The following is a 13671-nucleotide window of genomic DNA, read 5'->3' on the forward strand; positions in this document are numbered from 1 at the left end:
ATAGCAATGTTTCTATTCGGCTAGGTGAACCTAATTTTGTAATGCAAGGACTATATATGATCATCGATTACAGATAAACAAGAACATGCTGCACCAATGACCATTTTTTACTAAACAAATTAGCATCAAACTTGGTATACATGTTCATTGGGGTATTCTGCTTAGAACTGTTTTGTCTTTTATTGACGTTTTTTTTGCTAGTTTTGTAAATTATTTGTTATTATTACTTTGAAAATCTTCCGTGAAACTACTGGATATAATTCAATGAATAGATATGATTTTTCCTTATGTATGTTAAGAATTTTTATCCAGGAAAAAAATGTCCGCTTTTACAAAAAAATTCAAGGTGGCTAATTAAGCCATGCAGGGGAGCGATTCAGGCTCTTTAGAGCCTCTAGTTTCACGTTTTCATCTATTGTATTCGCGGCAATTTATATAGATCTGTCACTACATGTAGTACATCTTAAACCTTATTGATGTAGTTACATGTACTTTGTTCTGGTTCAGATGATTTCAACATACAACTCAATCTAGCTGGTTTGTCTTCGTGTACCAATAGTATGGTAGGTTTCGTCTACCAGCAAATTCATTTTTTTCGATTTCACTATTTGATTAACGGCAATATTGAACATATAATACATCATGAAACCTATGGGGTGCAACTAAATTTTTTTCCGTGTGTCAGACTTCAAAATATAGCCCAAGATAGCTCTTTCAGTGCTTAAACGACAATATTTGTCAATTTTCGTCATACTAACGTATTCAAACTACATGTTTTCATGTAATGTATTAACGGCAACCTTTACCAGATGTACATGTAGATGTTTAAAGGACTTGTTGCTTTACACGAGTTTCAGCTAAATTTGTGGAATGCATTTACATGCATGAAAATCCACAGCAAATTATTCTTCTAATTGTAGTATTTTAGACGAATTTCGAATCCCAACCGGTGTCGTAAAAACCATAAAACACTATACAATGAAAACTACACATAGCTACGCCGGTGAAAACAATAGGTTGCAATGATTTCTATCAGTCCAGATACAATAAAGTCCGTCGTAACAGAGGATCAAAAACAATTTATTGCACGTTCTTATAACTCATAATGATGTGAAATCAATTCAGAAGTCACAGCTGCGTATTATCTTCTTTGTAGTTCGTTACTTACATTTGGTTGAAAGAAGCGGGTTAAGGTATGATAACAATACAAATACTTCATTTTGTTTATTTTTTAATGGTAGATTATGCAGTGACGGATCCAGAAGGAGACAGTAGGGGTTGGCATCCCCTTTTTCATTGAAAAATGGGGCATTTTCATGTGTAAATTGTAAATTGACACAAAAAGGGCAAATAATGTCCTAGCACCTCTTTTTCTAAGAAACATCGCCTGGCACCCCCTTTTTTAAAGTGTCCGGATCCGGCCCTGATGTGCATGCATGAATACGGCTTTATCATTTTTTAAATTTTTTACATCATTTTTGTGAACAATATACTTATCCTGCAGGTATTTCATATCGAATATTTTAGCTTGAAGAAATCACATGTACAACGTTTCGAACTAATCCCCAGAAACACATTTTTTTTAAACTTATTATGTAGGACTCTACTATTTGTTTTTTTTTCGGTCATTTCAATCTCCAAATATTTTCGCAATTTCGGCACTGGCGGAGTGATATAGTAAATCCGGAAGCAGTTGTTACGACTGTGGATATTATATTATGCTCCGGGGTTATCGGAGGTTTGACCCATCCATTTTTGTTGCAAAATTTTGTCAATTGCAAAAAAATATGGCACATTATACCATGGATCCCTTCTTTAGACTTCTGCACCGGACTTCCCTTTTTAAAATAAATTCTTCCCCCTTTCAATACTGATACCAGAAAAGAACAAGCTGGGGCTTACGCCACGTATATTCATGTTAAGACGAATAAACTTCAGGGAGAGGATGGAACTAACAGCTGCGCGACCGCGCATAGTGCAGTCGTCATGATTATTTCACATCATGTAGGGGTAATTGTTATCGTTTCTGCATACAGATCTGTATTTTTTTTAGAAACCAGACATTCTTTTCAAATGGTGAATCCAGGGGAGTGCACCCTCTTTTTATTGGAAAATTTGTCATTTCCATGTGTAAAATTGACTAAAAGTGATAATGTCCTATATATATAGCACCCGCTTTTTTTCCGAGGAACCCCGGCTGGCACCACTCCTTTTCAAAGTGTCTGGGTCTGACCCTGATTTCCCATTCAAATTAAGAACGATAACGAGAATCCTGTAAAGTGTCGATGTCATGTTTTATCTCAAAAGTGCAACAAACAAATAATAAAATAAGACTGGCTTTGTGGTCTGTAACTGTTTCAGAATTAGAAATAAAAGTGAATTGGGTGGGTTTTTGATATGCATATCACCTCCTGTCTGATATTCACAGTGACTGCTTCTCCATTTATCTTTTAAATTACACAAAAAGAATATTTCAGGACGGAAGTTTAAATCGGTGAAAAACAGCGGGAAAAAATTGTATTCGGTCCTGGCATGTAGCATTTGCACAATTAATGAAACAAAGAGTACAAATTTTAAATTGTTTAAAAATTCTATAAATTAAGCTACTGGTTAAAGATAAATTAAAATAGTTTAAAAACGTGGGAGGCACATCCCTTCGATTTCTCTTCCAACGAAGATAAGTATGCCAAAAAGTATATATTTGAGCATTAGAATTTAACAGGTATACATCATTTTGACAGGTAATGTAATGAAACTGACAAATGACCGATCGACCGATGAATTTGCCGTCAATCAAACTTACCGTGTTCGAACAGATTATTATCACAGAATATATAAAATACTAATTTAGGTGATAATTACATGGTGGTATTAAATGACACCTTTTACTGTATATTCTTATTATTTCTAGAGCCGAGAGATATGGAAAAAATAAGGATTAGACTGGTTTTGGGTCAAACCTGACAACTGCATTAGATGCGCCTCAAAACGATATTATACTGTATTTATGAAAATATTTTCATGCTTAATTAAACAAAGATGTAACTATGTAAGTTACCGAGCAAGTTCATTTTCTATTTGCAATTTTTGTATCAGCTTTCGATATATGTAATATCGGCTTCAGACGTGTGTAGCATCAGCTTTAAATTTGATAGGTGTAGCATCGGCTTACAACATGTATAGCATTCGCTTTAGACCTGTGTCGCTGTACATTACGACATTTGTAGCTCCAGCTTAAGAAAAATGTAGCATCAGCTTTAGACTTGGGTAGCTCTACCTTAAGTCATGAGGTTCTATAGCTTAGGTCATGTATAGTATCAACTCTCGACATATGTAGCCTCAGCTTAAGACATGTGTAGCCCCAGATTTAGACATGTGAAGCATCAGCTTTAGACATGTGTTGCTCCAGCTTCAGACGTGTTGCTCCAGCTTCAGACATGTGAAGCATCAGCTTCAGACATGTATTGCTCCAGCTTCAGACATGTGTTGCTCCAGCTTCAGACGTGTAGCATCAGCTTTAGAAATGTGTAGCATCAGCTTTAAACATGCATGCATAATTGAATAATTCAAGACTGTACTATTCATGCCGTATCAAAACTTTCTGGCGAAACTAGTTACCTTTGTGATTTAAAAAATGGGATGTACATGAATGTGTACATGTAATAATAATAGTTCAGTTTAAGTTGCACTAAATTCCATTTACTTTACTATATACATGTGAAGCATCAGTTTTAGACATGTGCATATACTGCATCGGCTTAAAACATGTTTAGCGTCAGCTTTAGACTCGTATAGCACTAGCTACAATGTATAGACATGTGTATAGAATCAGCTTTAGACACGAGAAACACTAGCTATAGACATGTGTAGCAACAGCTTTAGACACGAAAAACACTAGCTATAGACATGTGTAGCAACAGCTTTAGACACGTATAGCATCATCTCTATACATTTGTAGCACCAGCTTTAGACATGCATTGATGCATCATTGAATAATTCAGTAATGTATAATTCATGCCATGTCAAAATTTTCTGGTAAAACTAGTACCCTTCTCATGGTGACGTAAAAAAAACGCGGGATTTACATGCCATAATATTACAGGTCAGAGACCAATTACATAAGAGAAACGCACTAAATTCCGATTATTTCATTAGTAAGGATGTCTTCTGTCCTAGCTAGTGATGTCCTGGTCGCATCATTTTGAAACATGCTTTTACACTTCTCATCTTCCCTTTGATTAAATATACTAAAGCATATTATTCCCGACTGAATACTATGCGAAATGAATTAACATTTATTTTTTATTCATCAACCGTTAATATGACTAAAGAAATGTACTGTTGAAGGTATAAAAATGTAATTTAACCGTTGGGGAAACAATCATTTAATTTATCTCTAATGGCAATTTTTTTCTGATTTTCCCATTAGTGGTGAATTATATGTCTAAACGGACAATGCCATACACAAACATTTACACCCATGTAATGTCTCGGAACAATGCTATTGTCATTTTCACACGATTCCTGCTCTTTGAGGTTTTTTTTTATTTATGCTGTAATGGACAGTCCAATACACAAAATATACACCTGTGTATTGTCTAAGAAGTTAATAAAATGCGTGTTTACAGGTAATATGAACATGAGCCCTAAAGGTGAAATTATTTACTACCATCAAATAATCGACTGTAACGACCCAGGCGATCTCTGGCATGTTTGTGGTGTTATACGTAAAACTTTGATCCGGAAGAATTTGTAAAATCGTAGAAAAATATTGCAAAAATTTTGGGAAATATGAAACGTGGAAGCAGGTAAGAGAAAACCATCTCTTTTATTTAATCGTAATTGTGATATGAATAAACAGTTTTGAATATAAACTACTGTATTTAAATTAAATAGGTATTTTGTTTTTAGAAGTTCTATCCAGTAAATTCCGATTAGTTAAGTTAATTGCCCCGAGTATCTGTATTTTGATGGATGGCTTAGCTAGCTACATGTAAAATAGTAAAGATTGTTTTCTGGAATTTACTTTCAAATTGTAGCTTATGTATTTATTTTCATAGGCACATTTTTATATAGATACAAAATGTAAAACGTGAACACTAATAAAAATTCATATGTTGCCCAAAAACACTTTAAAATTCAATTCTAGGTTTACTGTTAAACAATAAGACAGCATACTGCAACTAAAAACATACTTTGCATATCAACGAATTCACGATAAAAAAAAACGTGCACTACTGTTGGAATTAACGGTTTGAATTTGTTGGAATTAACGGTTTGAATTTGGGAAATGGGGAGAAAAACAATTTAAACCACTCGTTACTGTAGAGGAATCTATAAACCAACCAAGATTTCGAGAGAAAATATTCTTGAAATAATTAAACTGAAAAGACTGACATGCAAGCCCCTGTAAAGAGTTGTTGAATTCATTTGAAGAGTCAATAATTTCATTCTCATTTTTCATCACCCTATCAAAAATATAACTTACCCCCTTTTTTACACGCAACGGGAGTGAGAAAGTAACCATTTTATTAGAAAGAGAAAGGGCAAAGAACTATGGGAAATTTTAACCAATACCAAAAAATGAAATAAAATAATTAATAGAATGTAAATTAAATAGTAAAACCTGTAAAAAAGTCCCATTTTTTATGTGGAAACATGAAAAAGAAGAAATATCTAGCTCCTGTGCTACTTAATTTAAAATGTTCCATAAATAGGTCAACTTTTCGAGATTTTTTTTATTGAAGCTATGCACTCATTCATTTTTCAATAAAGACGATGAGATAAATTCTAGAGGATCTTCGGGAGGGGACGACTTTAACAAGTAGATCTTGGAGCAATCGGCTTTAAGTACCGATGGTTGCACCTCTACTTTTGTGGAAAATTTTGTTAATTCAAAGCAAAATTTTGGCAAAATGAGCATTTAATAGTCCGGAAACCCTTATTTTTTTTCTGAGACCCTCGTGCACCCCGCCTTTTTAAAATCTCTGGATACGCCCCTGAAGTTTTACTGTAGTACATATATCTGGTCTTCAATTGCAATAGGAAGACCTTTAAGATGTCAAGTAACACTTAGCTGTGTAAACTATTTCTTAACATAAATTATGCAAATGTACAAGATTTCGCCCTAAAAAGAGTGATCTACATGGTTATGTCAAAGTTTGAAATATTTATAGTCTTGCGTCACGAACTTTTATGAATGGGCTCGTACACAAGCAAAGTAAAGGGATAGTGAAACGGCCGTATGGCGATTTGCGTCAACACTTTGATAGAATAAACGACATAACTAAAGAAATATAGTGATATTTGCGGACACGATGATCAAAATATTGTAGTTTATTCAAAATAAGCGGTGTACTTAAATCAATTACGAGTTCTTACATTAAGAGATCTATAAATTCCTGCATGTGTCAAAGTCACCTGTGACTTCCTTGTACAATAACACAATACAATGGTGGTGTGCAGGAAACAGTTGCATGGTTTTGTTTGTTAATGTCAACTACATCAATCTCCTCCGCAGACCTATAACCGCTTCCTGGTTAACTATATATTACTCCGCTATATAAACCCTCTGTGTTTGTTTGTTTGTTTGTTGGGGTTTAACGTCCGAGCAGCAATATTTCAGCTATATTCAGACGAAATAAACCCTCTGTGCAAGAGATTGCAACTGCCTATATAATTACTTATAAGTGAATAAGGGACAAGGTAATTCCATATGTATTTAAGTGAGCTCAAACATACATGTATATATATTCTGCCCTTCGCTCTATAAAACCATATATTTGGCCTAGAGGTTTAAGTTTATTAAAGATAATAAGAATGCCACCATGAAACGCCATCGTGACACACCCGGCATGCACAGGATCTCATTCAAATAAGGAGGACCATGTAAGATTGATATAAAAAATATGATATAAAATTATTCATATTTAATTAGTATTTCAATTCAAGAGGATTCGCGCACTGAAACAGTTCAGAGCTCTTCATATACGTGTATGTCCAATAATCCTTGCTAAAACAATGGCGAAAAATTCCCGAAATTTATAATTTCCTGCGAGGAAGTAATGACCTACTTTTGTCAATCATTATATGCTAATAGAAATGCCAATGATCATTTATGGTACCATTTCGACATGGACAATAAATTTTCCAAGAGATAGGTCTAGGTAGGTTTTTTGTTCATGAAGTTACACATACATATGTTAACTACAAACACATATGTTAATTACACATACATATGTTAACTAGACACTAAATACATTAAAAGGTGTAAGGGGGGGGGGGGGGCTAGGATGAGTTTTTTATTTTGAGTAAATAGAAAGTCTAGTTCTTGCCTTTCATTTTTAAATATAAACAAGAAATATTAAGATAATAGTAGATACTGCCTTTTGGTTTCTTATGGGTTGTCCTGTGTTATATGTCTTGGACATTTTCCATCCTGTCGTTTGCTCCAATTTCATCCTATAGCCGCATAAAATCATATTGTAGTTCCCTTAACCTATGACGCACATGAGCAAAATGACAAGAGGAAAAGCTGGAACCAAGCAAAAAAAGTAAATATAATACTAAATGGGCTCACTTGTGCACAAAAAAGGTTTAACTGCATGCTGCTTATATAGCAAACCACAAAAAAAACCTACCAAACAAAAGCTAGAAGCAAAACAGAATACAAAATGTGCTCACCTCTTCACAGATGTCGCTGCTTACCGGGTTGTTGAAATATCTCGCGACCTACGCCAATTGGTTTTCATGAATTTGAAAAATTTCTACGTTGTATTTGTAATAGTAACACGGAAGAGGTTGTAGACTGAGCAAACCACACATATTGTCAGTAATATATAATTAAGTAATGTAAATGAGGGACACTAAGATCAACAGAAAATATAATAAATGGCAAGAACCGTTATCTTCTTAATTGGAATCTACCTCTAAATCATCTGAAAACATTCCCGACTTTTGCCAAAACGCTATAAAGATTCATAGAATTGAAAAAAAAAAATGAGTCCCATGTGTGTTACGAGTTCTCTTCCATCTTGATGTACTGTTATTACATTTGGTGGTTGTATCATGTAATAGAGATACAATAAAATGCCGTTGATTCGTAAAAAAAAAGAAAAGAAACCAAGAGCCCGAAGATTTAGGTACTTTTGTACATTTTGTTTCTGTTTTTGCTTGACGCATGCAACTATATAAACAATATTTAACAAAGTGGTAAACTATATCATGGGATATCGTAAAATACACTAAATTTATTAATTGACATTTATTTTTTAAGATGATACCTCTAAACTTTATAGGTGTACTCCATACACTTCTGGCTACGAGCTAAGTATATCTGGCCAAAACATGAATCAGACAAGATGTATAAGGACAAATTATTAATGACTTGGGATAATCTCTGAATCACAAAACTTAATTTTCTCCTTTGTGTTTTAGGAAGGCCTCAACGAGGAGAATGCAGCGGGAAAATGGCGCCATAGAACCGGAACTACTGAAATCGGAAGTTGCTATTCTGTCAGGTATCGTACCCATATTTAGAGTTAAATTATTTTTAATGTACCCACTGTTTTCGCATTTTATCTTAGATATGAGCTAGCTTTCAGTTGCGAGCATTATTTAAGTAGATTTCTCATTTTGTTTATATAGTGTACATTGAGCTATTTCTTGGAGAGAAATTTTTTTGATGTATAATGGACTGAATTTTATGGTGTGTATGTTTGTTGATAAGTTCATTTTTGACCTTACATAAAAGGGGGACGGGTAAGTGCCTTATGAAAACTAGTTTTACTCCATCGCATATTTCACGAGCTTGTCCATAGGCAGGAGATATTAATCGTTAATGTGTCATTGTGTCGTTATATGAATTTTTAATTTAATTTTGGAGATATTGTCATCGTTCTAATACGTTTGTTGTCGGGACCTTTCAGAACTTACTGAAAGGTGTGTTTATACTTATCGAAGACCTTTTGGTGATCTCTGAAAGTATTTACTACTTTGGATTTAGGTTATACGCTGGTGTAGTGGTTACGTTTTTATGAGCAACTCGGCGGGTGTTTTTAGAAAAGCAGAGGACGCTTACCCTACCGGTGCACCTGGTCCACACTCCCAGTTTTTAGTGTAGTCCTAGTTGCTCATTTATTTTATTACTTTGTATGTATTAATTTGGTTATTTTATGTACTTTGTTGTGTGTGTCTGTTTTCCATGTCTGGTCTCCGTCCCTGGACTACATTCTTTTGATTTCAGCTAGAATATAGGTTCCCTTGATTACTCTCTCTACCATATCCGATCTTTATTTCCTTAGTGGTTTGGACACGATAAAATAGTTTTAACCAACTCATGTGGCTTTCACATGTTACTTGCTATTAAATGCCTAGTAGACGAACTGATATTATTATTCATTTATATCGTTGGCAGAAAAGTTTTTACGGATTTATGTGGGGTGCATACATTTGCGCCCCAGTTAGACAATATTTAAAGCAGCTCTGGGAATTTTTTTACACAAACCCATATTAACTTTATACTTAAAAAATATATGCTTCTTATAAGTCTTGCCTAATCATTGATGAGGACCAGTTGTAGCTGCTCGTGCTGTTTCAGCGCAATACAGGCACCAAAGCTCTACATTTTCGTGTAACTGCCATAGTATTAGTTGTTGTGTTCATAAAACGTCCTTATCCTAATATTCATTCATCTTGTAACGAAGAGCATGGCTTGACTCACAAAATTACACTCCGCCACCGAGGATGGAACCCTAGACTGCATGTTGACAAGCTAGCTACAAACCGATTCGGCCAAAGAATTAATCCTTTAGCTAAGACAATTAACTGGCTATTTAAACATGTTAAATCTCACTACCTACTACAACGCAGGTAGGCCGTCCTGCCACAATCTTATATACTCTCCTGACAGAACTTTTGAAAAATAAAAGCTTGTCGTCTCTATCAAAGAAGTGTGAAAGTTCGAAAACATTACCAAACAATAGCCACCCAGATCATGTAATGTTCATCCTCTATTATCGCTTATTGATAAGCTGAACCGAACGCGGTAACACCACAAAATTCTTTCTTTTATCCACATCCAAATATGTAAATGTATAACTCCACGTAAGTTCCACTAACAAGGTAGTTCGTTTGATAATTTCACAAATTTGGGCTACACATCGTGTTGTTACATGTAAGGTTGGACTTCTGACATTGGCCAAAAAGATTCGATTTTAGGGGAATGGAGAGCGAGATCGAGTGGCAAGCGTCTGTCAGTAAAAAAGTGTATAAGAAAAAACTATGAAAAAAAAGTGGAGAGAAATATATAAACTGGAGGCCATGTATTTAACTTAAAAATGTGAAGAAAACATCTATTTTTGGCGTACGTTCCAAACTCTTACTTAATATTCTTAAATAAAATGCTGTTCTTGATCGTATATGCGGACAAAAAACTTCTTACAGCCAAGTCTAGGCATCGTGAAAGGTCAGCCTTGAGACAAAATAGTGACCCTTAAATCGAGGTTAAAACATCGAGGTTATTTAAATACCAATTTTTAAAAGTAGTTCTATAAAGAAAAAAAAAAAAAAAAAAAAAAAAAAAAAAAAACATGATAATTTGATTGGTTATCTTTGGATAAATTTCTTTCAATGGCCATGTGTCAGGAACCGCATGTTGGAATATAAAACGACCCTCCTGATTCTCAGATGTAGTTGTATTTATCCTGGCCACGGGCTGATAAGTTTCTAATTACAATCATTTCTTAATCCATAACAACTTAAATATTTACATTACATGCGAAACTGACATGGTGGTGTGGGCGTTTGTTGTCATTTTCGTTCGTGTTTGTTTGATTTCCGGTGGCGACAGGTGTTTTATTCGGCGATTGTATTTTTAAAGATGATTGACATACATGTAAAAACATGTTTTTTCCTGCATTTGTTTGTTCATATTTTTTCCCCCTCTTTTTTGATTTTTTTAACATTCGCCTGCCATGAGTCGTTACCTTTTATACAGTTATTAAAAGTGACATAACACTCGAGGGCAAGAGCGTGACGTAGAGTTGCCAATTTTTCAGTACCTGTCAATCTGAATCTGTACAATTCCACTTTCAGTACCGCAAACGATATCTGAAAATGAAGCCACGATAACGCTTACATGTGCGTACTTTTATTAGCTCGGATTCAGACAAGGTTGCACAGTAATTTTGTACCAAATTTGACAACTGTATCATATTTGTCAGCGTTACACTCATTCAGACAAATAGAGTAAAGGAACAATTTGCTTTTACCAAAGCTTTTAAGTATGTACCTTGTGAACCGGTAGGATGGAGAAAGCTGTCATCTACATATAATTTTGTTTAATGTACTACTGTACAAGGTGCTGGAAATCTCCCTAACAAAGGATGTCTTTTTTTGGTCCATCTATATACGGCAATGTTTTCTATAGAAATATGTATTGTTTAGAAAACAATACATTCATCTCTATATTTTAAAAATTTACTAAATCTTGAATGATAATTCTTGAAAAGTTCCTATCTCATATACGGTCGATACAGTTTTCATCTCAAAAGTGCAACAATCCAAAATGAGGAACTAAGATTGGTTATGTTGCTGAATTGGAAATTAAAGCGAAAAGTGTTTCGTCTCCTGCCCGATAATTACAATGAAACCTGTATTAATCGAACCTCTTTTAAACTTTAAATTTGTTTTTAAAGTTAACTTTATTGAGGGAGTAGCAGTTGTTCTAAAAATCAGACAGGTGATACATGCATCTCAAAATCCCACCGAATTCATATTTATTTCTTGTTCAGAAACAGTTCCTGATCACATAACTAGTCTTAGTTTTTCATTTGGTTGTAGCACTTTTGAGATAAAAAATTACATAAATTGTGTATGATATTGGCACTCTGCAGGAGTTATCGCTCTTGATTTTGTTTGATTTTTTTGGTTAATTTTAGTGGGAGATGAATGTATGATTTTCTAAAAAGTACAGATCTGAATACAGAAATGATTATTATTATGTGAATGTATAGCATATGTAGACTGAAAAATCCTTGTTTGTTTTTTTTTTCACCATGAATCACTTCACCATTGGCAGCGTCTGAATTTTAAGTGGCTTTACACTTAAAAAGTGTCTGGTTAAGACAGGGTTTCGGATTATTCTGGGTTCGGTTTAGGCAAGTTTAACAGTATTACAAGTATTACTGAAATACTGATTTTTAAATTTTTTTATGTTTAAGACACATATAATGCTTAAGCTTACTCCAAACGATTATTTCCGGTCACAAGTCTTGTACATTTTGTGTGCATATCATTTAAATACGCTAATTCCATTGGATAATCGGCTTAACCCGAGATGATTCATGAGTCGATGAAACACATCTTCTAGCTACTGAAATAGGCCACAATTTTGAAAGTGAACTACTTTTAGATCAAATAGGTCACTCAGACAATTAAGTAAACTACTTTATTGATCACTGACTATAGGGTACATGTATGTAAGTCTCGTCACGTGACTCCGTGATTACATGAGAAGGGGTCCTCATCTCCCATTCAAATGCATAGAGATTGGTCATTAGCATAGCTTTGAGTTCAAAGTTAAAAGCAAAATATATTTTTGCAAAAAAAATACTGATAAAAAATAACAAATATCTAGTTCTACTGAATAAAACTGTTTAGAAAAGCATAGAAATAGAAGATTTGCATAGTGATACAGCGTTTTCATTTCCCGGAAGTGAACAATAAAATGCAGACCGGCCTACGGATTTCAATACGTTCTACACCTAAATTCCGGAAGGAAAACTGAAACTAGAACGAAACTTACATACCCTATTTTTATGTATACTGAAAATAAAATAAGAGAGACAAATAAAATGTATAAAACTTGAATGTTGACTGGTCGCACATTTTATACATTAAGAGCTAGTACGCTCAATTGAAGATGTGCTACGGTCAACACTTTAACAGACCGATGAAACATCAAAAATGAAATATTGAATTCTTAAAGGGTCCATACATATCTATGTAACGTCGACAACTTGTTAAAACTTAAATTAAAGATGAAATTAGACAATGCAAAGAAACAATATTTCCTAATTATGCCTTATAATCGACAGTTCGTGGATTGATCAACATCGTTGCTTCTGAAGAACTCTACTGACAATCTCCCTTTAAATTGACCCCACCGGAAAGTTCTCCGTCACATTCCTCCAAAACAAGATTAGATGATTAATTGAGAAAAGTCAGAAGTTTACAATCTACATGTAGTGGCGGATCCAGAAGGACGTTGCAGGGCACCCCCTTTTTTTGGAAAAATTGTCATTTTCATGTGTAAAATTGACACAAAATGGCAAATAATGTCCTAGCACCCCCTTTTTCTGAGGAACCTCGGCTGGCACCCTCCTTTTCAAAGTGTCTGGATCCGACCCTGACATGGCCATTACACTACTAAGATTATGTTATATTTTCAGTCTCTGATATTAGTTTCAGGCTAAACAGAGTTGTTTATCTTTATACATGAAGTGAACGACCACCAAAGTAGAACATTATACAATTTTCTATAAACTGGATCCGGGACGTTGGGTTCGAGTTCTTGCAGTTGTACACCCTTTTGTGTGTGTTGGGAGGTGGGATGGGGGCCAAAAAAAAATAACTTAAATAGCCTTGACATCCCGTTTCCAAAATATCTGG

At 34.5% G+C, this 13671-nt stretch overlaps 1 protein-coding gene across 1 annotated transcript in view; it reads left to right on the forward strand.

Moving 5' to 3' along the window:
- The first annotated feature begins 1123 nt into the window (after window positions 1-1123).
- LOC148610480 (uncharacterized) overlaps window positions 1124-13671 on the forward strand; it is a 46218-nt gene continuing 33670 nt past the window's right edge. Inside the window, exons 1-2 of the mRNA XM_088595518.1 lie at window positions 1124-1193; window positions 8437-8519. Of these exons, the coding sequence (XP_088451644.1) occupies window positions 8456-8519 (64 nt within the window). The 5' untranslated portion in view covers window positions 1124-1193; window positions 8437-8455. The remainder of the gene's footprint in view (window positions 1194-8436; window positions 8520-13671) is intronic.

Source organism: Perna viridis, chromosome 8 (genome assembly GCF_037379345.1).
Source record: "Perna viridis isolate PV_CMFRI_1.1 ecotype Kerala chromosome 8, ASM3737934v1, whole genome shotgun sequence".
Lineage (NCBI taxonomy): Eukaryota > Metazoa > Mollusca > Bivalvia > Mytilida > Mytilidae > Perna > Perna viridis.